The sequence below is a fragment of the Ranitomeya variabilis genome, chromosome 2 (genome assembly GCF_051348905.1).
Source record: "Ranitomeya variabilis isolate aRanVar5 chromosome 2, aRanVar5.hap1, whole genome shotgun sequence".
NCBI classification, from domain to species: Eukaryota; Metazoa; Chordata; class Amphibia; order Anura; family Dendrobatidae; genus Ranitomeya; species Ranitomeya variabilis.
In genome coordinates, this window is record NC_135233.1 from 433,238,610 (window position 1) to 433,262,773 (window position 24,164).

At 46.0% G+C, this 24,164-nt stretch overlaps 2 protein-coding genes across 7 annotated transcripts in view; one reads left to right on the forward strand and one right to left on the reverse strand.

Annotated features, from left to right (window-relative positions):
• Positions 1–1,709: 1,709 nt before the first annotated feature.
• On the reverse strand, positions 1,710–11,236 carry RAG2 (recombination activating 2). Of its 3 annotated transcripts, none has more exons than XM_077287044.1 (2): positions 10,881–11,236; positions 1,710–3,551 (listed from the first exon to the last, which is right to left on the reverse strand). In XM_077287044.1, the coding sequence occupies exon 2, from the start codon at positions 3,544–3,546 to the stop codon at positions 1,981–1,983; it is 1,566 nt and encodes a 521-aa protein (XP_077143159.1). In that variant the 5' UTR covers positions 3,547–3,551; positions 10,881–11,236; the 3' UTR covers positions 1,710–1,980. The 3 variants fall into 3 exon arrangements, with proteins under 3 accessions (XP_077143159.1, XP_077143160.1, XP_077143158.1); XM_077287045.1 differs by lacking the exon at positions 10,881–11,236 and adding an exon at positions 6,951–7,074; XM_077287043.1 differs by lacking the exon at positions 10,881–11,236 and adding an exon at positions 6,737–6,768.
• The window catches only part of IFTAP (intraflagellar transport associated protein), a 45,159-nt gene continuing 28,160 nt past the window's right edge, over positions 7,166–24,164 (forward strand). The window contains exons 1-3 of one of the 4 annotated variants that reach the window (XM_077287047.1): positions 7,373–7,391; positions 7,426–7,460; positions 12,500–12,639. In XM_077287047.1, the coding sequence (XP_077143162.1) occupies positions 12,504–12,639 (136 nt within the window). In that variant the 5' untranslated portion in view covers positions 7,373–7,391; positions 7,426–7,460; positions 12,500–12,503. The other 3 variants (XM_077287048.1, XM_077287046.1, XM_077287049.1) reach the window with 3 other exon arrangements.

A 24,164-nucleotide genomic window follows, 5' to 3' on the forward strand; every position in this document is an offset into this window, starting at 1 on the left:
TCTTCAGAATGAAACACACAGACATCTATGACCGATATCTTTAGAGCCCCATTTCCCCTTTTCCTCCACTTCTACATAAACTACATAGTGCCAAAGTGCCCCCCTGGTGCCCTACACAGTAATAACCTCCTTATAGCTCCACACATTAATACTGCTTCCTTTGTGGCCCCAATATAGTAATAATATCCCCCTTTATGGCCCCATATAGTAATAATGCCCCCTTTATCACCCCATATAGTAATACTGCCTCCTTTGTGGCCCCCATATAGTAATAATGTCCCCCTTTATGGCCCCATATAGTAATAATGTCCCCCTTTATCGCCCCATATAGTAATACTGCCTCCTTTGTGGCCCCCATATAGTAATAATGTCCCCCTTTATGGCCGCATATAGTAATAATGTCTCCCTTTATGGCTCCATATAGTAATAATGTCTCCCTTTATGGCCCCATATAGTAATAATGTCTCCCTTTAAGGCCCCATATAGTAATAATGTGTCCCTTTATGGCCCCATATAGTAATACTGTCTCCCTTTATGGCCCCATATAGTAATAATGTCTCCCTTTGTGGTCTCCATATATTAATAATACCATCTTTGTGGCTCCCATATATCATTAATACCCTCTTTAAGGCTCCCCAACATTAATAATATCCCCCCTTTGTGGCCCCATTTGTGCTATCTGTAATTATTAAAAGACAACCATGCCTCCCACCTTTCACCGCTCCCATGATGAGCAGTTCAGTCCTCTTCTTCCTTCGCCTGGTGCAGGTGGCACAATGAAGAGACATCATGGCGCCTCCTGCGTTGGGACCTGCTGCTTTGGGCCTCTGATACACCTGTAGCATAGGATATGCCATGAAAATGATTTGTGAATGGATCTCAAAGGAAAAAATACGTTCCAAGACCCTTCTGACATTCAAGGTCCGGGTATGAACTGTGACTTCTGAACTGGCCGAGGGTCTCCTGACACAACCTCAACAGCCTCATATATGATTTTGAGAAGGAGTGGTCACAGACAGAAGAGACCCCTGTACAAGAACAGTAGATGGGCTCTTTACATCCAATAGCTCCTCATAATGCACATTTCCACCTGCTTTGGAGGTAGTAGTGGCCCCCTTTACTTTTTGGGCCCCTGTGTGATTGCGCAGGATGCGCCAATGATGTGTTTGCCCCTGCCCATGAGACTATTGAGTTAAGGTCAGGAGACTCCTGGCCAGTTCGAGCACTGTGGTCCATACAAGCATTCTTAATGTCGAAAGAGAAGCTTGCCATCTTGTCCAACCCCTCCATACACATGTGTGCTCGACAGAGTGTGCATGTGTTCTTACTAGGAAAAGTGGAGTCAGTTTCTGCCAGATATCCCTTTATCTTTCCAAAATCTAAAGGATTGGGCAGTTGAAATCCAACGGCCCCATCCTTATCTCCCTTCACATCCGGTGTCAAGGAGAGTCAGGAGGCCCCCATAGATATTTGAGCTGAAATTAGTGGGTTTGGATGCAGTGTGTAATTTTTTGTCCGGTAGATTCAAGATGAAAGATCATTATAAAGTTTACAAAATCAGTGTTAGTTATAGATCTACAAATGATTCCAGGTTTGTTCAGTTTTATTATTTATTATATTAATAGAATAAAACAATCAAGGACATTGTAAAAGCAGACAAGTGCTGGATCTGAGGTCATTGGGTACTATCCCTTGGGTCCTAAAAAATATAAATAAAAAGCGTACTGTTATTATGAAGTATTACTATTTAATGTGCAGCTTGGAGGACTAAGAAACATATGATAGGCAAACAGTTTAGAAGTATGGGCAAAGTATATTGCATTTGCCACACAAAGATCAATTTTCTATTGTGCCGATAAAAGGGGGATTTCTGTTCATTTTACACATATTTCTAAAGAACATTAGACTAATCCCGGGGGCAGTAAATGGAATACCAAAAATATCAAATCTACCGTTAGACTGATAATCATTTAGTGTCTTTTACTCAAACAAGCGTCTGAGGAAAGACTTTTTTCCAGGTGACATTCGGCCTACACATGGTTTTCGACCTACTCGTTTCACCGATAGTTTCATGACCGGGGTCATCTTCTTAGGAGTTTGCAGTCCCCTTTCCAGTTTAATATGTTCATTGCAGAAATACTTGAGGTTGTTTTCAGACAGATTGATCAACATATTTTCCGAGAGGTTCATACATTGAGCATGGACCCAGTGTCCACCTTCGCTGGAGCAATAGATCATGGCAGGTTTGTTAAGTTCCGTAGAATAATAAGGAACCCAAGTATTAATATCCAGATTACAGTCAGAGCAACACGTGATCCAGTATCCAGTTTCCGACTCGTCTTCTTCGTCTTCCTTGTTGTAGGTGTTTTCATCACAAAACATCCCATCACTGCTGAACATGAACTCCTCAGAGTCTTCAAGAGGCATGGAGTCTTCTTGTTCGTCAAGAGATCCTTGACTACATAACTGAGTCATTATATTATGCTCTTCTCCATATCTGAGTAGATAGAAAAAGAAGCTACTATCTGAGTTTTGATTTTTATTGTCCCCCGGGATGCACAAAAGTACAGCTCCATGACCCATATCTGCCCCAAACCATGTCTTGCTGTGCTTAATTTCCCCTGTCCAATCTGGAGATTCTATTTCCTCAAAGTCAATGTTGTCGCTACTTAGAAGAACTTTGTGACAAGTCATCTTCTTCTGACTGTCAGACTCATAGCCACCAACGATAAAAAACTCATATGGACAAGAACTAGTCACAATAGAACTTGAAAAGGACAGTCGACTTTGGAGAACATGACAAGTAATGGCTGGACTTCCGAGAAGGAGATCCACATTAATTTTGAAGATGTTTTGGGATCTTAGATTATTTTCGAGTGAATGTCCACCAATTATGTAGATTGTATCATTGTGGGTTATTGAAACATGAAAAGAAAAGCCATCTTGAATTTCCTTGATAGCGTGTGTAGTGGAGCAACCGAACTGGAGATCGATGAGGTAGATGGATGGTTGACAGTCAACAACACTATTCCATTTTTCTGTAGTCCTTTGATTCAAGGGCACATAGGACCTTCCACCAAATATCACTACTGCCTTTTTGCCCCTGCTGTGGACAACATTGATGGAATGGCCATATCTTGCATCAGGAACATCCCCTTCTAAATCCTTCTCCGAACAGCAGAGTGTTATTTTTTTGTTGACGGATGAGGCCAAGGAGATGATGTAGAGTTTTTGAGACACCTCATTATTTGGTGTCTTCCCTCCATGGATCAGATATTGTATGACTTCGCCATCTGAACTATCAGAGAGACTAGTGATGGCTGGATGCCTCAGTGGAGGGAGGTAGCACGATTCATTGGAGAATGCAGCGGGACGAAGTTTCAGCTCATTGTTTTTGAGGTCCACCAGGAACACACCTGTGGGACAGGAACGTTTCGGCCATCCCTTTTGTCCGAAGAAGAAGACATGTTTTCCGAACCGAAAGAAGGAGAATCCTGGCTGGATCAGAGAGGTATTATTGGAGGCGACTAATGTCTGAAGGGTCATCACACCTGTAGAAGACAACATGCAGTTTATCATTGTGCTCACAGATCATCAGTGATGACTTAATTAACTAAATTATGGACACCTACGGTGGAGAGATGTTTTGCCGACAGCAATTAATTTAAGCCTCATAAAAGATGCAGTTTGTTTGTTTGTTGGCCAATGGCGTCCATGTGTAGAGTGATCGCAGACACTGCGTCTTCAAGCAAGGCCCGTGATTACAGACTTTGCGTCTTGCTGCATGCGTTTGAAACTCCAGACGCACTCCATGCCCAATGGCGGCAGGATTTGGTTACAAAATCGTGCCACCATTGGGGATTTTAGTGGACAGAGTTCAGACAAATGAAGCAAGATGAAGTGTCTGTGATTACAGGACATGCGGAAGAAGCAGCATCTGTGATCAGGGCCATGTGGGAAGGTGCAGTGTCTGTAATCACGGCCATGTGGGAAAGTGCAGTGTCTGTGATCACGGCTATGCGGGAAGGTGCAGTCTGTGATCAGGGCCATGCGGGAAGGTGCAGTGTCTGTGATCAGGGCCATGCAGGATGGTGCAGTGTCTGTGATCAGGGCCATGTGGGAAAGTGCAGTGTCTGTAATCACGGCCATGCGGGATGGTGCAGTGTCTGTGATCAGGGCCTCCGGGATCGTGCAGTGTCTGTGATCAGGGCCATGTGGGAAAGTGCAGTGTCTGTGATCACGGCTATGCGGGAAGGTGCAGTCTGTGATCAGGGCCATGCGGGAAGGTGCAGTGTCTGTGATCAGGGCCATGCGGGATGCTGCAATGCCTGTGATGAGGGCCATATGGGAAGATGCAGTGTCTGTAATCACGGCTATGCGGGATGCTGCAGTGGCTGTGATCAGGGCCATGTGGGAAGGTGCAGTGTCTGTAATCACGGCTATGCGGGATGGTGCAGTGTCTGTGATCAGGGCCATGCAGGATGGTGCAGTGTCTGTGATCAGGGCCATGTGGGAAAGTGCAGTGTCTGTAATCACGGCCATGCGGGATGGTGCAGTGTCTGTGATCAGGGCCATGTGGGAAAGTGCAGTGTCTGTAATCACGGCCATGGGGGATGGTGCAGTGTCTGTGATCAGGGCCATGGGGGAAGGTGCAGTGTCTGTGATCAGGGGCATGCGGGAAGGTGCAGTGTCTGTGATCAGGGGCATACGGGAAGGTGCACTGTCTGTGATCTGGGCCATGCGGGAAGGTGCAGTGTCTGTGATCAGGGGCATGAGGGAAGGTGCAGTGTCTGTGATCAGGGCCATGCGGGAAGGTGCAGTGTCTGTGATCAGGGCCATGCGCGATGCTGCAGTGCCTGTGATCAGGGCCATGTGGGAAGGTGCAGTGTCTGTAATCACGGCTATGCGGGATGCTGCAGTGCCTGTGATCAGGGCCATGTGGGAAGGTGCAGTGTCTGTAATCACGGCTATGCGGGATGGTGCAGTGTCTGTGATCAGGGCCATGCAGGATGGTGCAGTGTCTGTGATCAGGGCCATGCAGGATGGTGCAGTGGCTGTGATCAGGGTCATGTGGGAAAGTGCAGTGTCTGTAATCACGGCCATGCGGGATGGTGCAGTGTCTGTGATCAGGGCCATGCGGGATGGTGCAGTGTCTGTGATCAGGGGCATGCGGGAAGGTGCAGTGTCTGTGATCAGGGCCATGCGGGATGGTGCAGTGTCTGTGATCAGGGGCATGCGGGATGGTGCAGTGTCTGTGATCAGGGGCATGTGGGAAGGTGCAGTGTCTGTAATCACGGCCATGTGGGATGGTGCAGTGTCTGTGATCAGGGCCATGCGGGATGGTGCAGTGTCTGTGATCAGGGCCATGCAGGATGGTGCAGTGTCTGTGATCAGGGCCATGTGGGAAAGTGCAGTGTCTGTAATCACGGCCATGCGGGATGGTGCAGTGTCTGTGATCAGGGCCATGTGGGAAAGTGCAGTGTCTGTAATCACGGCCATAGGGGATGGTGCAGTGTCTGTGATCAGGGCCATGGGGGAAGGTGCAGTGTCTGTGATCAGGGGCATGCGGGAAGGTGCAGTGTCTGTGATCAGGGGCATGCGGGAAGGTGCACTGTCTGTGATCTGGGCCATGCGGGAAGGTGCAGTGTCTGTGATCAGGGGCATGAGGGAAGGTGCAGTGTCTGTGATCAGGGCCATGCGGGAAGGTGCAGTGTCTGTGATCAGGGCCATGCGCGATGCTGCAGTGCCTGTGATCAGGGCCATGTGGGAAGGTGCAGTGTCTGTAATCACGGCTATGCGGGATGCTGCAGTGCCTGTGATCAGGGCCATGTGGGAAGGTGCAGTGTCTGTAATCACGGCTATGCGGGATGGTGCAGTGTCTGTGATCAGGGCCATGCAGGATGGTGCAGTGTCTGTGATCAGGGCCATGCAGGATGGTGCAGTGGCTGTGATCAGGGTCATGTGGGAAAGTGCAGTGTCTGTAATCACGGCCATGCGGGATGGTGCAGTGTCTGTGATCAGGGCCATGCGGGATGGTGCAGTGTCTGTGATCAGGGGCATGCGGGAAGGTGAAGTGTCTGTGATCAGGGCCATGCGGGATGGTGCAGTGTCTGTGATCAGGGGCATGCGGGAAGGTGCAGTGTCTGTGATCAGGGGCATGCGGGAAGGTGCAGTGTCTGTAATCACGGCCATGTGGGATGGTGCAGTGTCTGTGATCAGGGCGATGCGGGATGGTGCAGTGTCTGTGATCAGGGGCATGCGGGAAGGTGCAGTGTCTGTGATCAGGGCCATGCGGGATGGTGCAGTGTCTGTGATCAGGGGCATGCGGGAAGGTGCAGTGTCTGTGATCAGGGGCATGCGGGAAGGTGCAGTGTCTGTAATCACGGCCATGTGGGATGGTGCAGTGTCTGTGATCAGGGCCATGCGGGATGGTGCAGTGTCTGTGATCAGGGGCATGCGGGAAGGTGCAGTGTCTGTGATCAGGGCCATGCGGGAAGGTGAAGTGTCTGTGATCAGGGCCATGTGGGAAGGTGAAGTGTCTGTGATCAGGGCCATGTGGGAATGTGCAGTTTCTGAGATTACAGCCATGCGGGAAGGTGAAGTGTCAGGAGCGAGGCTTCTTAGCGAATCCTGCAGCTTATCTACTCATGTAAAAGGGCCTCAAAGAGATTATCCACTACATAGACAACCCCTTCTTAAATGCTGTAGTCTCCCTTGCAAAACAAAAAACACCTACAGTCACCTCTTGTTCCAGCCATGTTGGCACCGCATGACATTATGCTGGTCAGACATGGCGCCAACATGGCTGGCAGATGCTAAGGTGGGACTGTGTAAGTTTTTATTTTTATGTTACAGGATTTAAACTGGTTGTCAGAGTAATGGAGAACCCATTTAACTGTCAGGAACCCAAACCCCACAAAGCCCTAAAACTTTAGGATTTCTGTTTGCACCATCATTGTACAACTTGTTAGCACTGTGGTCGCCTGGCAACAGTTATCGCTTATACACAACGTTGTAGACCGGAAGACTTGAGCCTCCTGGGAGTCGTAGTTTCTTTCGCCATTTTTTGACAGCATTCTTTCTACAGATGAACTACATTTCCCATCAACCAAGTGGCGTCTTGGCAACGGTCACACGCCAACGCAACGTTTTAGAGCGGAGGACCTGAGCCTCCCGGGAGATGTAGTTTCTTCCCCTCTTGTTTGACGGCGCTATTATGCACACATGAACTACGTTTCCCATCAAACCAGCGGCTGTCTTGGCAGCCGTGACATGCTTACACATCGTCCTGAAGCGGAGGACCTGCGCAATGCATCCTGGGAGATGTAGTTTGTGTCTCATCGGTTTCACAGCAGTCTTTCTATGATTAACTACATTTCCCGTCATTCATTCTTTCTATACAGCAGGCAGGTTTTCCTCCCTGAGCTTTTTCATTCTTTGCTGCATGCTTGGCTGCTCAGGTATGGCGTCTAAAGTTTTCTATGCCTCGTCGTTTGTGTGAGTGACAGGGCATGCTGGATCCTGTGGTGCCTGAGTTCTTCCTTAATTTACAGCTATGTGGTGTAGCCATTAGTTGCAGTTTGTTCAGTATTTAGCTATTTACTCTTCTTTTTAGGTCTGGCTTAAAAGTAAAAAACAATGGACGTCTGAATGAAGGGTTTGTGCACACTGGGTGTTTTTGTGCATTTTTTTTTTTGCTTCAGGTTTTGAAAAAACCCAGTTGTTAAAAACAAAGCGCAGGTGAGGTGACTTCTATAAAGCGGCTCCTGATGGCAAACGCTCCCAAAATAGGCACCATCCAATCAGAGGGCTGCAAAAAACCACTTTAGGGAGGGGAAAAACTCCTTAAAAAAAAATAAAGGAGCGTTTCTCGCAACAAAACCTGCCTCAGAAACCTCAGTCTGCACAGAGGCTTATTCTCTGCACCCACAGCGGCCTTTTCAGACAGGAAACCTGCCCAGTTTCTCATTGACTTGTTTTTGTAAGGTGTATAGAGCAGAAAATGCCAGAAGGAAGGGTCAGGGGTCGCTCCTTTTAATTGCTCGGAGTCTTTGACTTGAAATGACAAAAAAAAAAAAATGCTCAGGAAGAGTAAACGTGACCAATAAGTCGTGTTTTACATGGAAATGTGTATTGTTGTTGTTTTTTAAATTTTGTGGAATCGTTTTTTCAGGCCTTTTTTGACTGGCAACCATCCCCACCTCACCGCCCACATAGAGAAGGACGTTCTGTCCACATATCCTAAAGCTACCAATACCCTGCAGGAAGAACGTCTCGGGGCCGAGGGTCTCGCTGGCCGATTTTCCACAGCCATGTTCTCCGCATCAGTTGGGTCCCAGCAATCATTATTTCATTACCTGTACTGTGGACTTAAAGGGGTTGTCCAGAACTTAAACATTGATGGCCTGTCCTTAGGATAGGTCACCAATGTCTGGTGGGGGTGCGACACCCTGCACCCCCGCCGATCAGCTGTTCCCGGTGTCGGCGGCTCAATAACGATGCTGCACAGCTCGGTGGACAGAATAGGTGGCAGATTGTGTGCAGTACCAGCCGCAGCCACTGTACGGTCGACAGAGCTGCGCTAAGAGTGTCCAAGAATGTTGCAGTCATGGACCACCCCTTTAAGACTTGGACTATAACAATTGCTTTACTTGCATGCTATTGAACTCCGCAGCTGACACTCAAATCACAATGGCGCACATGTTATGCATCTGGCGCGTTAAGTTTCCTTTTTGCAAAATTGAGGTGTGCAAACCGCATGTACATCTGATGCGCTCCATGTCCGCCATTTTTTTTATACACTTTTATCCGTATTTTTTCGGAATTTTGCTTCTTCAATCTCCCCCGATGTTATCGCCAGTGACCCACTTGTCTGCACTACACCCGACAAGCTCCACTCTGCTACATCTGTACCTTGTAAGGCTATGTGCACACGATGCGGATTTAGTGCGGATCCGCAGCTGATTTTTCCGCGCAGAAACGCTGCGGATTTAAAAGAAGTGCATGTCACTACTTTTGTGCGGATCTACAGTGTTTCTGCACCCCTCCATTATAGAAATCCGCAGTGGTAAAAACCGCACAAAATCCGCATCAATTCCGCATAAAAACCGCAAAAAATCCGAGTTAAATCTGCACCTGCGGTTTCTGCCAGGAGATGCGGATTTTGTGCAGAAAACTCTGCACCCCATTCCGCAACGTGTGCACATAGCCTAATACTGTATTATGTTTCTAGGCCAGTTGTAATCTACGTTTAAGGGGTTGTCCACTACTTGGGGTAGGTGCACACGGTCAGTAATCGGCAGCGCTTTGGACGCAGCACATGTCCGCTGCCGGCTATCAAACGCAGGTGATTCTGCATGTGATCATTGAACCGTGTGGATCCACCGCGTCCAATACATGTACTGGTGAAGTTTATCTTGCGGAGGCTCGCGTCTCCACAAGATAAATAGACAGGATGCAGTCTGGAGAGACGTGCCGCATGTCCGTCTCAGCGTGTGTCCGTGCACGCATAGTAGACATGGGGTTTCTTGTGCTGTAACGTGTGGACGCTGCACAAGTACACACCGTCCAACCCGCAGCGTTTACTGACCGTGTGCACCTACCCTTATATATTGATCCTGCCACCAGTATCAGATCGGTGGGGGTCCGACAGCTGGTACTGCCACCGATCAGCTGTGACATCTTATCCTGTGCATTACTTATTGCGCCCTTGTTTTTGATGACCCGTCCATAGTGTCTGTATTCCGGTCCTAAATATTGCAGATTGGTTCCTTTATTCACTCCGTCCTTTCTAGAAGCCTCGCTGGTTGTGACACCAGACAAGTCTGTGACTGTTTCTATTACTGTCTATTTTTCAAGGTCTCTCCTTGCTGTCAGTGAGTGGGAACATTGGTTACATTCAGGTCATAAAATCCTCCATATTTCTGAGTGTTTGCACAATTGTATCCAGTCTGATCCTTTGTGAGCACAAATCCTCCCCTTGTTTGTTACATTGTATCAGTCCAGAATTGGATAGAACATGAGCAAACTCTCAGCTCTGAGAATTATCCAGCTTGGGGATCCAGAATGGTCCCATTCATTCACAGACAGCAGAGATCTTGGAGTCGAAACAGTATGTTAAAGAGTCGCAGAAATTTGGGGTATTCTCTGAATAGACATTGATGATTTAGGGTTAGATTAGGGTATAAATGACCGAATGCTGAGGGTCCGACCTTCAGGGCCCTAATGGGCTGAGGATCTGTATGGCAAGTTGCAGCTGTTGCATTACAGCAGTGTTCACATGCAAACATTTCGGTGCAGATTCTGCAGTGGAATTATTTCAGACGAAAATGCTGAAGCGAATGCAAACCACCAAAAGCCCCACCGTCCCTGCAGCGCCTGCACCGTGCCATAAATCTACTTCTACAAATTATGGAGCCAGAAAAAATCGCCTTTACTTTCTAATTTTATGGGATTGCAGTATTAGAGATTTCCCACCTAATTTTAAAGGGGTTGTACGGGATTAGACAAACATGATTGCGTTTAAGGAGCACAACTGACCATAGGTTGTAGGGGCTTGCATTTCAGCTCTGCTCTGTTCACCTCAATGGAGCTGAGCTGCAGTACCAGAGACAGCCTGTGAGTGGTGGTGGCGCTGTTCCAGAAAGAAAGCTGGGGTGATTGTGTGTTTTGTGAATGAGTAGAGCTGGGGGTTTGTTACAGTGTGGTAGTTTTGGTTACTCTGACAGCAGTTTCCCATTGATTTCTATTTAATAGTAGATGGTAAGAATAGTTATGGAACTGGTCTCGCATGTGCGGGACATCATGTTACCCCCACCGAGTAGTCACCCAGGGTTAGAGGGGGCATCGTAGCTCTAGAATCGGTGACACATAGGACTCACCTGGTTATACGCTCCCCTCCGTGTCGTTGTCGTCCTCCAGCAATGAACTGAATGTATCAGGAACTGGTTGTGCAGATGTGCCCCTCACCCCAGGGCGATGTGGGTAACCGTCTGTGACCGCTTTACCCAAAGTTGTCACTCTTAACCCATTCCTCACCCTTAGTAAAACAAAATGTAATAAAAAAATAAAAAAAAAGTTGTGAAAAAAAGCAAAAACAATAAATGTATAAAATACAAAAAGAAATTCTTAAATATTTTATTTGACTTTTTATCATGTGATCTGGTGACTATAGATCTAAAGGGGGGTACAGAGGAGGCAGATACACCTGGGCCTGATGTCCTAGGGGTCCCACAGACCCGTCCTCTTTATTAGAAAACACCAAAAGGCCAATTATTACTATTATTATTATTATTATTACATTTGCAGTTTTTGCACCTCATTTTTTTTTCTAGTTTTTGCTGTTTTGTGCCTTTTTGCGTTTTGTACTATTCATCTTTCCATTTGTGCCTTCTTTTAGAGTCACTTTTTTGTCTTTTGCATTTTCTTCTTCTAAGTTTGCCAATATCAGCAGAGTTTAGGGTTTCCAGAAGTTTTCACTGGATTCACAATTTTCCACTTTACCAAAAAGTTGGAAAACTTTGCGCCGCTGCACTCCGGTCTTGACCTCTCCTGTCTGGGGTGGATTTTTATGACATTCTTTGCTACACTTTTTGTGCTAAACTGTTTGAAAACGGACATAAAAAAAAATATTTTTTTTTATGAAAGTTGCGAAAAATTTGTGAACTTCTGCATCATTTTGACAAATTTGGTACAAAAAAGGCTGCGAATAATCACCAGACAAAGAAATAGTGACTTAAATAAATTGCAAGTAAATCGGCCCATAGGTGTCAACGGTCCCGATATTCCGGATGCGCTAATGGGATGGAGATGATCTAAACCTTGCCTAAACGGGGAATTTCCAGGCCGTTGGGGGAGTTTTTTCTGATGGTCCCTATAGTACCAGCATTGTAGGTAGGGGCCCTGTTGAGGATTTAGTACAGGGGCCCATCTTCTGTTTACAAGACCAGGGATTTTGCATTAGTGGGAACCAGGGGCAGTGATGTACAAGTGGCTGATATGTGGCCCCTGAAACAAAAGGCTCCAAATTTTCAAAATTTGTTCCCGATTAAAAGGGGGGAATACATCTGATTAGGGGAAGGGGATGAGTTTTATTGCCCCTGTTCTGTCTGCGAAGTATTAAACTTCTTTCTTTATTTGCGTAAATTCATAAACCGCTGTATTTTGGAGCCTGAAAAACACAAGAAAATATTTCCTTCTCTAAAACCTCAAAATTTGCATATAAACCACCGAGTTGATGTGGTTAGTGCCGTCTGCGCCCCTCGAGACGGCAAACCCTGCAGCGGTGTTAAGTAAGTTTGGAGCCGGCGAACGCGACTGCTTCCTGTTCAGATTTTCATGGCGTCTTGGAATTCTGTGTTTTTGTTTTCTTTTTCTTTTTTTTTTTTTTTTGACCCTTGAAAAAACCCTTGAAAAAAGTGAGCCAAAATGAAGTCCCATAGTTATGGTCCTGGCTGACGCCTTTTCCCTTTGTGTTTTTTCTGTTGATGCGACCCTGTAGGACCATGCCCAGCTCTGACGGGACGTCACCCCCGGTTGTAGCGGATGATGAAATGGTGAATAACGTCTTAAGTCGCTTTATCAATGTCCCAGAACAGACATACGAAGGATTCCTGTCCACCTTCACCCGCCTCCCACCAGGTACGATCCAATAATACACAGGTTGTTATATCGAGGGTAGCCGAAATAACTGGCGTCCTATTAAAAGAGCTCTCTGCTTCTGAGACTCTGCCCCCCTTGTCCATAGTGTGTTCCTCTGCCCCGTGCTCCTTCCTAGTGTCCACACATCAGGGCTTTGGATGAAGGGGGCTGGCTGACTCATTTCAGTTACTAAGACAGCCCCTTTGTCTAATACAGAGATGGGGACGAGTTTGGCTACTGAAATGAGCCTGTTGGCCAGTCCCCTTGAGGCACAGCCCTGACTATGTGCCGACACTGGAAACTCTGCCCTCTTAAGTAGAAATCAGAAGTGAAGCTGCCAGGATCATGGTCGGTGGGATACTGGTATTGGGAGATGGGTTCACCTTTGTACATTTAAGTATATTAGTAAGTGGTGTATATATAGTCCTGGCACATCTAAAGATAATTTTTCAGAGTGGGTGACCCATTTAACTACACTGCTATTAAATAAATAGAGAACACAAACACAATGTTACTCGGTCAATCACACTTCTGTGAAATTAACCTGTCCAGTTATGAAGCGACACTGATTAAATCCATTTCTCCTGCTGTTGTGCAAATGGAACAGACAACAGGTAAGAATGATAGGCAATTAGCAAGACAACCCCTATAAAGCAATGCTTCTGCAGGGGGTGACCACAGTCCATTTCTCTGTTTTCATACTTTTTGGCTGTTTTGGTCACTTTTGCATGTTGTCATTGCTCTCATCCCTTGAGGTAGCATGAAGTACAGTAGCATGAGGCAGTGTCTACAACCCACAGAGGTTGCTGAGGTAATGCAGCTCATCCAGGATGGCACATCAATGTGAGCTGTAGCAAGAAGGGTGGCTGTGTCTCTCGGCACAGTGTCCACAGGATGGAGCAGATACCAGGAGACCGGCCAGTACACCAGGAGATGTGGAGGAGGCCACAGGAGGGCAAGAACCCAGCAGCAGGACCGATTTGTGCAAGGAGGAGCAGTGCCAGAGCCCTTCAAAATGGCTTCCGGCAGATCACTAACATCCATGTGTCTGCTCAAACTGTCAGAAACAGACTCCATGAGGGTGGTATGAGGGCCCGACGTCCAGCACTGTGCATGGTGATTAGCATTTGCCAGAGAACACAAAGATTGGCAGATTTGACATTGGCGCCCTGTGCTCTTCACACTATAACATGAGTCTGGAAACGCTGTGGACAATGTTCTGCTGCCTGCAACATCCTCCAGCATGACCAGTTTGGCAGTGGGTCAGTAATGGTGTGGGGTGGCATTTCTTTAGAGGGCCACACAGCCCTCCTCGCCAGACGTAGCCTGACTGCCATTAGGTACCGAGATGAGATCCTCAGACCCCTTGTGAGACCATATGCTGGTGCGGTTGGCCCTGGGTTCCTCCTATTGTAGGACAATGCCAGACCTCATCTGGCTGAAGTGTCAGCAGTTCCTGCAAGATAAAGGCATCGAAGCTATGGACTGGCCCACCCCTTCCCCAGACCTTGAATCCAATCGAGCACATCTGGGACATCATGTCTCGCACCATCCACCAACGTCTTGTTGCACCACAGACTGTCCAGGAGTTGACGGATGCTTTTGTCCAGGTCTGGGAGGAGATCCTTCAGGAGACCATCCGCCACCTCATCAGGAGCATGCCCAGGCGTTGTACAGTAGGGAGATCATACAGGCACGTGGTGGCCACACACAATACTGAGCATCATTTCCTTGTCATGAGGCATTTCCACTGAAGTTGGATCAGCCTGTAATTTGATTTTCCACTTTGATTTTGAGCATCTTTCCAACTCCAGACCTCCATAGAATATTAATTTTGATTTACATTGATCATTTTTATGTTTTATTGTTCTCAACACATTCCACTATGCAATGAATAAAGATTTGCAACTGGAATATTAGATATCTAGGATGTAGGATTTTAGTGTTCTCTTTATTTTATTTTTTTGAGCAGTGTATATAGAAGGAATTTGGACTTCTGTAAAAAAAAAAACAAAAAACAAACACATTACTGATCACAATTACAATACATTACAAAAATTACTCAGAAGAAACCCTGACCCTGATTGAGCAAATGTCCTGCTTACCAGGGACGGTGCGCTCTTGAAGATTGACAGTTTACTTTCCCAAGCTCCAAGTGTTAGTACCATTTGAAGCACGCAAGGACACTAAAGGTGACTGGAGCCAGCGATCTGGCCAGCTTCAGAAGAGATTACAACCTCTGTAGCAAACAGCTCTGATGGATTGCAGCGATGGCTGGGAACCTTGGCAACAAGCTATAAACTATACAATTAATAACCTTCAGTTCTTGAAAAAAAAAAATTTTTTAAAAGAGACCAGTAGCAATGTTGTCTGTTTTTACAAGGACTTAGCAATTTTACCCATTTAAAAAATTGAAAGAACCGCTATTAAAAAAAAAAAAATAAAAAAAAATAGAACACCTTGGCAAAGAAAAAGAAACTAATATCAAAATGTGTGTATATGTATGCATATACATGCAAGTCAAAAATGGGGAGAAAAAAAAAAAATATATATATATATATATATATATATATATATATATATATATATATATATATATATATATATATATATATATATATATATATATATATATTTGACTTGCATGTAACATGCATATATATATATACACATAATACACATATATATATACATACAGTATATAAATAAATAATAATAAAAAAAAAATATGGAGATGCTTTGCCCATAATAAAGGGGGAAATCTAGCACCGTGTAAATGCAACACATAACAAAATAAAGCCCGTTGTTTTCTAAGTTTGATTCCTGAAATGTGCAGAGGGGCAGCCAGCGGGTGGAAAGTTGTGTTTTTTACGGTCTGAGTGTACAGCGTCCCCTTGTGAATATTTCGGTTTGTTTTGAGTTCACAGCCCACTTGGTAACATCTGCTCTTTTTATGTTAATGTTGTTATTGTTCTGCTAACCAGGCATAAGATAACTGGAAAACCTGTGCTGCCCCAAGAACGGCACGAAAACAGCTCCAGGATTATACCGTACCGATTAATGAAATATAATCCGAATATCCAAACTTTGTATCATAAAAGGATATTCAGACATTGAGAGAGAGATGTGTTACTAATAAATGGTATAAATATATATATTTTTTTATATTTTAGAATTGACATCTAAAAAGAAATATACGGTACATTTTTCATATTTCTCTTTTTAATTTTAAATATATTGCTAAATTGTGTTCAAATGTAGAGTATTTTTTGCAGAGATTTATACACTGTTTAGTACAACAATAAAATCACAATAATGAATAATGTAATACCCATGTTCTAACTTTAGAAGTCCAATATCAAATGTAAAAAAATATAATGTCAATCATACTGTACACCAGTGGACAAAGGCCTCGTGCCTATTTTTCACTCCATAATATTTAGCAGGAATTTTTTTTTAATAGCCAAAAAGCTTTTAGAAACTTTTAAATTTAACTTTGTCTTTTGATCGCAGATTTTTTTTATTTTTATTGTTTTCCCCTGCAAGAAATATATATATATATTATATATATTTTTTAATCTTTCTAATAGCAACATTTTTTTTTTTTTTCATATTGCTTGACAACTAGAGGTTTTTAAAGTTCAGCTTAGTTTATTTTGTCGTTTAGGCGGCATTCAGGAGACTATTTTCAGACAGAGGGCTGTCCTTGTGAGCCAAGGACTGCGCACTTACCAATGTAATCCAGTGTGCTAGTGCACGTAGGGCAATTTTTCAGACAGGTTTAAAGGGGCTATCCACTGCTCGGACAATCCACCTTGCCCTCCGGCCAAAAATACGGTCGTCTGCACAAGCCCTTAGTGTTATTATTTTACAAGGGGGAACCTAGTGATTGGAACATGGACAACACCTTTCAAGGATTGTGGCACCTTCAGGGACAATTTAACTAGCCTAAATGCATGTATTCGGATCCCCAAAAAAATGTTGTTGCAGTTGGGTTTTTATTAAAAATGTTACACCGTTTGTTTTTTACAGCCTCTTTATTTGCATGCACATAGACTGTTGCAAGCGAGTTAACTGAGATCCCATCAGTGAGCTTTGTTCTTTTGAGTCTATTTATTTTGCTGATTTATGACCACTAGAGATGGGCGGACCCCTGGATGTTCGGGTTTGGAGGGGTTCGGCCGAACAGTTAAAAATAAGTTCGGGTACCTCAGAGTTTACCAGTAGAAATGGGAAATTTCTCCGGGTGAACTCGCCTCTGCACTGAGACTTTTTTTTTCACTGTGTTAGGGCTGTCCCACACGTCCAGATAATTCCGGTACCGGAATAAATCGGTACCGGAGTTATCCGTGTCCGTGTGCCTGGGAACTCACGGAGGCCATACGTGCGGCACACGTGTGCCGCCCGTATGGCGAGTGGGTACCACACGGAGCGTGTGGTACCCACTCTGCATGGTGCTGAAGCTGCGATTCATATCCTCTCTGCAGTAGCGTTTGCTGCAGAGAAAATATGAAGAATAGTGTTTAAAATAAAGATCCATGTGTCCGCCGCCCCCCCACCCCCTGTGCGCCCCCCCGCTGGTCAGAAAATACTTACCCGCCTCCCTCACTGCTTCCTGGTCTGGCCGCGGCTTCTCCTGCATGCGGTCACGTGGGGCCGATCATTTACAGTCATGAATATGTGGCTCCACCTCCCATAGGGGCGGAGCCGACTATTCATGATTGTAAATGATCGGCCCCACGTGACCGCATACAGTAAGCCGCGGCCAGACCAGGAAGGAGCGAGGGAGCGGGTAAGTATTTTCTGACCAGCGGGGGGGGGCGCACAGGGGGTGGGGGGGCGGCGGACACATGGATCTTTATTTTTAACACTATTCTTCATATTTTCTCTATAGCAAACGCTGCTGGAGAGAAGATATGAATACCGGCTTCAGCACCATGTGGGGGGGACAGCGCTTACTGTAGCGCTGTCTCCTGCACGCACACGGACCCCAGACGGAGAATGTCCGTGTGAGGTCCGTGTTTTATGCGGACCCATTGACTCTATTGGGTCCGTGTAAAACGTGCGCTCCCACGAACACTGACATGTCTCCGTGTTTGGCACACGGAGACACGGTCCGCAAAAAATCAATGACATCTGAACAGATGCATTGATTTTTATGGGTCTACGTGTGTCAGTGTCTCCGGTACGTGAGGAAACTGTCACCTCACGTACCGGAGCCACTGACGTGTGAAACCGGCCTTAGCGGGGATCTCACTGGAGGTCACCACAGTTCAGGGGCCCAGCTGGGAACGCAGCCTCAGTGACCTGCAGTAAACTCGATGACATCACTGACGCTGTGCTCGCAGCAGCTCATTCTTCAGTGGTTCTCTGCCTGGGCGGTCGCATCTTGACATCATCAAGGTTGAAAACTGTTTATCCCCCAGACATGGATTACAGCGTGGGACAGAACGAGAGACAGGTGAGGAATACTATTGTTTATTATATTTTTGTTATTACAGGAGACGAGGGCTTCGGTGGAATAGGCGTTAGGTGAGTATAACTGTGTTTGTTGTTTTTAAATAAAAAAACCCCAAAAAAACTGTTGTTTTATTTCTAATAAGACTTTATTCTGGATGTGCTTATTAACCATATAACCATAGGATTAGTAATGGATAGGTGTCTTATAGACACCAATACAAAGGTGACATCAGCCCCACTTGCCACTGCTACAGGGCAAGTGGGAAGAGGCTGAACATACCTGCCTCCAGTTGTCTGCTTTAGCTTGGCTGGTTGTCAAAAATGGGGACCCCACACCGTTTTGTCAAATGACTTATTTAAATAATTAGAAAAAAAATGGCTTGGGAACCCCTCTATTCTTGATAACCAGCCTTGCTAACGCTAACAGCTGAGGGTTGCAGCCCCCAACTGTCAGTTTTGCTTGGCTGGTTATCAAAAATACAGGGGAATCTACGGTGTTTTTTTTTTTTTTTTAAATAATTTAGAGCGTAGGCTGATGAATACTCCCATCAGCTGCTCCTGCTCTTGCTGTTAATAGCAGCAGGTGTCGGCTGATTAGAGCATTAGTCCCATCAGCCAACGCCAGTGACAGGAGGTAAACTTTTTACCTCCAATCACAGTTACATGAACTGTGGCTGTCTGACCAGTGGTTATAATTTTACCGTCGGTCAGAGGCAGTATTTGCTGCTCCGTCATGTGCATGACAGCGCGAGGAACACCCGGTGTTCGGCGTCCTTGCCCAAACAGTACGTGTTCGCTACGGATGCCAAACTTTACTGTTCAAGTTCGCCCATCTCTAATGACCACTTCAATTTTTAAGTGAACTTTGATGTGGTCATATATCGGCTATGAAGAGCCCAGAAAAAAAAAATCAGAATTATAAACTTCCCATCCAAACACATGCTCACTGATGGATTCTCCATTAACTAATTCTGCAGCCAGCAATGTGCAAGGAAAAGCCAAACGGTGCAAACATTTTAATGGAATTCAATTGCAAAAAAATATATTTTTAGCCCAAAATGCATGGATTTAAGTACAAAAAAATGCCCTAAAGATGAATAAATCCTTTAGCTCATGGTGCAATTTTTTTTTCCATACCATTAGTGTAATTTGTTATATTGGTGAGAACCATGCATGTAACTCGTCTGTGATGCAACTTATTATCATCTTTCTTCAGTCTTAGGCTGGTTTCACATTTGCGTTTTTTGCCGCTGCATTTTTGCGCAAAAAAAGCATGCGTTTTTTTCCTATATTTAAGATTAAAAACGCATGCGTTTTTTTTGTATGCGTTTTGCTGCGTTTGACGACGCATGCGTCGTTTCTATGCTTGCGTTTGTTTTCAGAAATGCAACATGTAGTAATTTCTAGAGGCTTTTTTTGCGGCAAAAAAACGTATTGCGGTCTATGTAAACGCATGCGTTTTTTAGCACATGCGTTTTGTTGCGTTTTTGAACGCATGCGTTTTAATTAAGATAACAATGTCTAGACACTGATAAGCCACCCCCCACCATCAAGGTGATAAAAGGGAGGGTGTGGACAGTTGCAGGTCACTTGTCACCAGACTCTGAAGCCGAAGAAACCCTGACAGGCCACATCTTGGAGGAAAAGACTCTGAACAATGTGAGTATATCCTAGCCAATGCCTTTATTTTCTATTTTCTGTCTCTACATGTCCTAATTTCTGCCATTTTTTTATTTCTACATGCATCAGAATGTCATCTTCGGATTCTTCGTCTGGTGAGGAGTTTCAGCCAGGACAGTCGGAAGTGGAGCTCTCAGTGAGGTGAGTATTTGCCTCGTCAGATTGGTAAGCATTCACTGTCACATCGACACGTGACAATTTGATTTTTCCTTTTTTTTAGAGCTCTTCTACTGCGGCAGAGACAGGGCCGGAGCAGCGGAGTCAAGGTCCGGTGGAAAGGCGACAGCGGGTACGTATACAAGGCTGACTGTCCTCAGTGTAATATTCTTGAATCTTCCTTTCTTTCCACTCGTATTTCTAAACTTTTTTTCTTCTGGAATCCTTTTGTATCTTGACTTTCCTATTCATGCCATTTCTCAGCATCTTTTTTTCTTTCTTTTCCTTATGTAATTGAGCAAACTTTAATGACTTTCTTTATCTTTTAGGTTTCACAACGGGACCATAACCTGATAGACAATGACCTACTCATCACCCTGGTCCAGGAGCGAGTCCCGTTGTGGGACAGCCGGGATCCACTGCACTCAAACAACACCACGATCCGGCAGTTGTGGATTGAGGTGGCCCAAGCGATGTGGGATGGCTGGGACAACGCCACGACACGGGTCCGAAATGCATTTGGTAAGTATTGCACTGCAGTGTGAAGCAGCAGAGACCTTGGCCGTGCTCACTCAACCCTGTGTATGATGAAAGAAACTCTCTGGAGTTTCTCTCATCACACACAGTTGGATGAGCACGGCAAAAAGTCCAACACGTTGGCGTTCGATGAAGGACCGCTTCAACAAGGACCTGCGTGAAGAGAGTCGTGTTCCCAGTGGTTCAGGAGCAAGGATCAGACAATACAAATACCATCGAGTTCTGGCATTTCTAAGACCGGTCCTTGCCCAGAGAACGTAAGTATTTCTCCCGTGCATTAGGTTGTGTTGTATTGCCATAATCTGTATTTTTAAATTCCACAGGATTTTGCGTCTGGTTAATTTTTGGTATTAATTTTCTTTTTCCTTTTTTCATAGCACATACAGCATGACTGTCGGCCCAGGTTCTGGAGCGGTCCTTCATCCGACAGCCACGGACCCGTCCCAGCCATCCAGCAGCGCAGCAGCAGGTGGGCCTTCCACACTAACTGGAGACCAGGGAGCTGGTCCATCAGGTCTTCCCCTTTCGCAGTCCTCTTCCACTGCCCCTTTTTTTTGGGCACATCCCAGCAGCAGCAGTGGGCTTCGGACAGGTTACTCATGCCCGAGTTTTTGCACTTGAGCTCGGTTTTACACGAAGCAATCAAGGCTTTAGGTGACCGAATGGATGTTTCACATAACCTCTTGAATGCCTGTATCCAGGAGGTCACCAAAAGCCTTGATCAAGTTAAAGCCGACCTCCAGAGGCCAGCTCATCATTTTTTTAACCAAATTGAGCAGGGCATGTCGGAAAACCTTACTCCTGATCTCCAGCTGAGTGTCATGCAGGCCTGCAATGCTGCTTACGTGCAGGCTATGCAGCAGAGTCGGTATTTCCAGCAGACAGTGGCGGCATATCCAACTGTGCCTTCACTGTCACGATTAACCTCAATGCCGACCTCTGCTGCATACCACTGCTCGGCCACCTCTATTCCTTCCACAGGCGGACTCCACTACAGCGCCAGCACCATGACGAGTGCAGTTGGACATCCCACCACCACCACCGTGACAACCGCTGCTCTTACTTGGACCTCCTCCACTGACACCACGATGCAGCAGGAACCTGGCATGGCTTTCCGGACCGCCCCCACCACGATGCAGCAGGACCCTGGCATGGCTTTCAGGACCGCCCCCACCACGATGCAGCAGGACCGTGGCATGGCTTTCCAGACCGCCCCCACCACGATGCAGCAGGACCCTGGCATGGCTTTCCGGACCGCCCCCACCACGATGCAGCAGGACCCTGGCATGGCTTTCCGGACCGCCCCCACCACGATGCAGCAGGACCCTGGCATGGCTTTTCAGACCGCCCCCACCACGATGCAGCAGGACCGTGGCATGGCTTTCCAGACCGCCCCCACCACGATGCAGCAGGACCCTGGCATGGCTTTCCACACCGCCCTCACCACAATGCAGCAGGACCCTGGCATGGCTTCCCGGACCGCCCCCACCACGATGCAGCAGGACCCTGGCATAGCTTTCCGAACCGCCCCCACCACGATGCAGCAGGACCCTGCCATAGCTTTCTGGACCGCCCCCACCACGATGCAGCAGGACCCTGGCATAGCTTTCCGGACCGCCCCCACCACGATGCAGCAGGACCCTGGCATGGCCGCCCGCTCGCCAATCGCTATGGACTGTGACACAGTGCAGCCGGACCCTGACAGGTCACCCGCCACCACGCCACGGCATATGAGCCCACCAAGACGTCCCACAACCAGGCAAAGCCAAAAAAAACCCAGAATAAAAAAAAACAGAGGACTCTTAGCATTCCTCCCCCTTCACCTCCCAATGTGTCTGTAATGTCAGTTTTGTCTCACCCTTCCAGTGCGTCTCAAGCCTCTCATGTGTCAAGCCCCATCCCCGAACTTCCAGAACCTTCTAGTTTCATTGCCACTTCTCCTGCCACCTCTGCGTCGTCCACGGTTAGCCAGGCCTCAGTTCTTCATACCCCCCGTTTACATCACTCTACCCCAAGCCGGCGCAGTAAAAAATAATTTTTTTCAGTTGTTAAATAAATAAAAAAAGTTTGATTTGCCACAATTATGTTTGGTTTATTGTGTCTATGGCCGCCGGCAACACACACCGTGCGTCAAGAAACGTCGCCAGTAGGGTTGAGCTAAACAGATCGGCAAATTTCCAAAGTAGCCGATTTTTGGCAAAGTCGGTTTTCGTGAAACCCGACCAGATACTGTAAACCATGTCATATCCTCCTTTTTTTTTGCATATTCCACACTACTAATGTTAGTAGTGTGTATGTGCAACATTTTGGCGCTGTAGCTATTAAATTTAAGGGTTAAATTGCGGAAAAAATTGACGTGGGCTCCCGCGCAATTTTCTCCGCCAGAGTAGTAAAGCCAGTGACTGAGGGCAGATATTAATAGCCAGGAGAGGGTCCATGGTTATTGCCCCCCCCCCCCTGGCTAAAAACATCTGCCCCCAGCCACCCCAGAAAAGGCACATCTGTAAGATGCGCCAATTCTGGCACTTGGCCACTCTCTTCCCATTCCCGTGTAGCGGTGGGATATGGGGTAATGAAGGGTTAATGTCACCTTGCTATTGTAATTTGACATTAAGCCAGATTAATAATGGAGAGGCGTCAATTATGACACCTATCCATTATTAATCCAATTGTATGAAAGGGTTAAAAAAACACACATTATTAAAAAGTATTTTAATTAAATAAACACAGGTTGTTTTAATATTTTATTGCTCTCTCAATCCACCTGAAGACCCTTGCTCTGTAACAAAGGAAAATTAATAAACCAACAATATACATACCTTCCGATGATCTGTCACGTCCCACGAGGTAAATCCATCTGAAGGGGTTAAAATATTTTACAGGCAGGAGCTGTAAAAAACCCTGGGGAATGAAGGTAATGTAGGTCAATGACCTGTATTTACCTTAATTCGCGGTGATGCGCCTCCTGCTGGATGTCCTCATATGACCTCGAGCCTGGTAACTTTTCTGAATATTTTCCCACGTTCGAGGGACATCCAGCAGGGGGCGCATCACCGCGAATGAAGGTAAATACAGGTCATTGACCTACATTACCTTCATTCGTGGTGATGCGCCCCCTGCTGGATGTCCTCATATGACCTCGAGCCTGGTAACTTTTCTGAATATTTTCGCACGTTCTAGGGACATCCAGCAGGGGGCGCATCACCGCGAATGAAGGTAAATACAGGTCATTGACCTACATTACCTTCATTCCCCTGGGTTTTACAGGCAGGAGCACAGCTGCATTAGCAGAGCTCCTGCCTGTAAAATATTTTAACCCCTTCAGATGGATTTACATCGTGGGACGTGACAGATCATCGGAAGGTATGTATATTGTTGGTTTATTAATTTTCCTTTGTTACAGAGCGAGGGTCTTCAGGTGGATTGAGAGAGCAATAAAATATTAAAACAACCTGTGTTTATTTAATTAAAATACTTTTTAATAATGTGTGTTTTTTTAACCCTTTCATACAATTGGATTAATAATGGATAGGTGTCATAATTGACGCCTCTCCATTATTAATCTGGCTTAATGTCACCTTACAATAGCAAGGTGACATTAACCCTTCATTACCCCATATCCCACCGCTACACGGGAATGGAAAGAAAGTGGCCAAATGCCAGAATTGGCGCATCTTACAGATGTGCCTTTT

Bases quoted from the DNA above. Each gene is read 5' to 3' on its own strand.
- RAG2 (XM_077287043.1), bottom strand. From the start codon at position 6,758: ATGGCTGGAACAAGAGGTGACT. The intron at 3,552-6,736 runs GTAGGTGTTTTT...TGTCTTCTACAG, and splicing joins GGCTGGAACAAGAGGTGACT to GTGTGATGACCCTTCAGACA.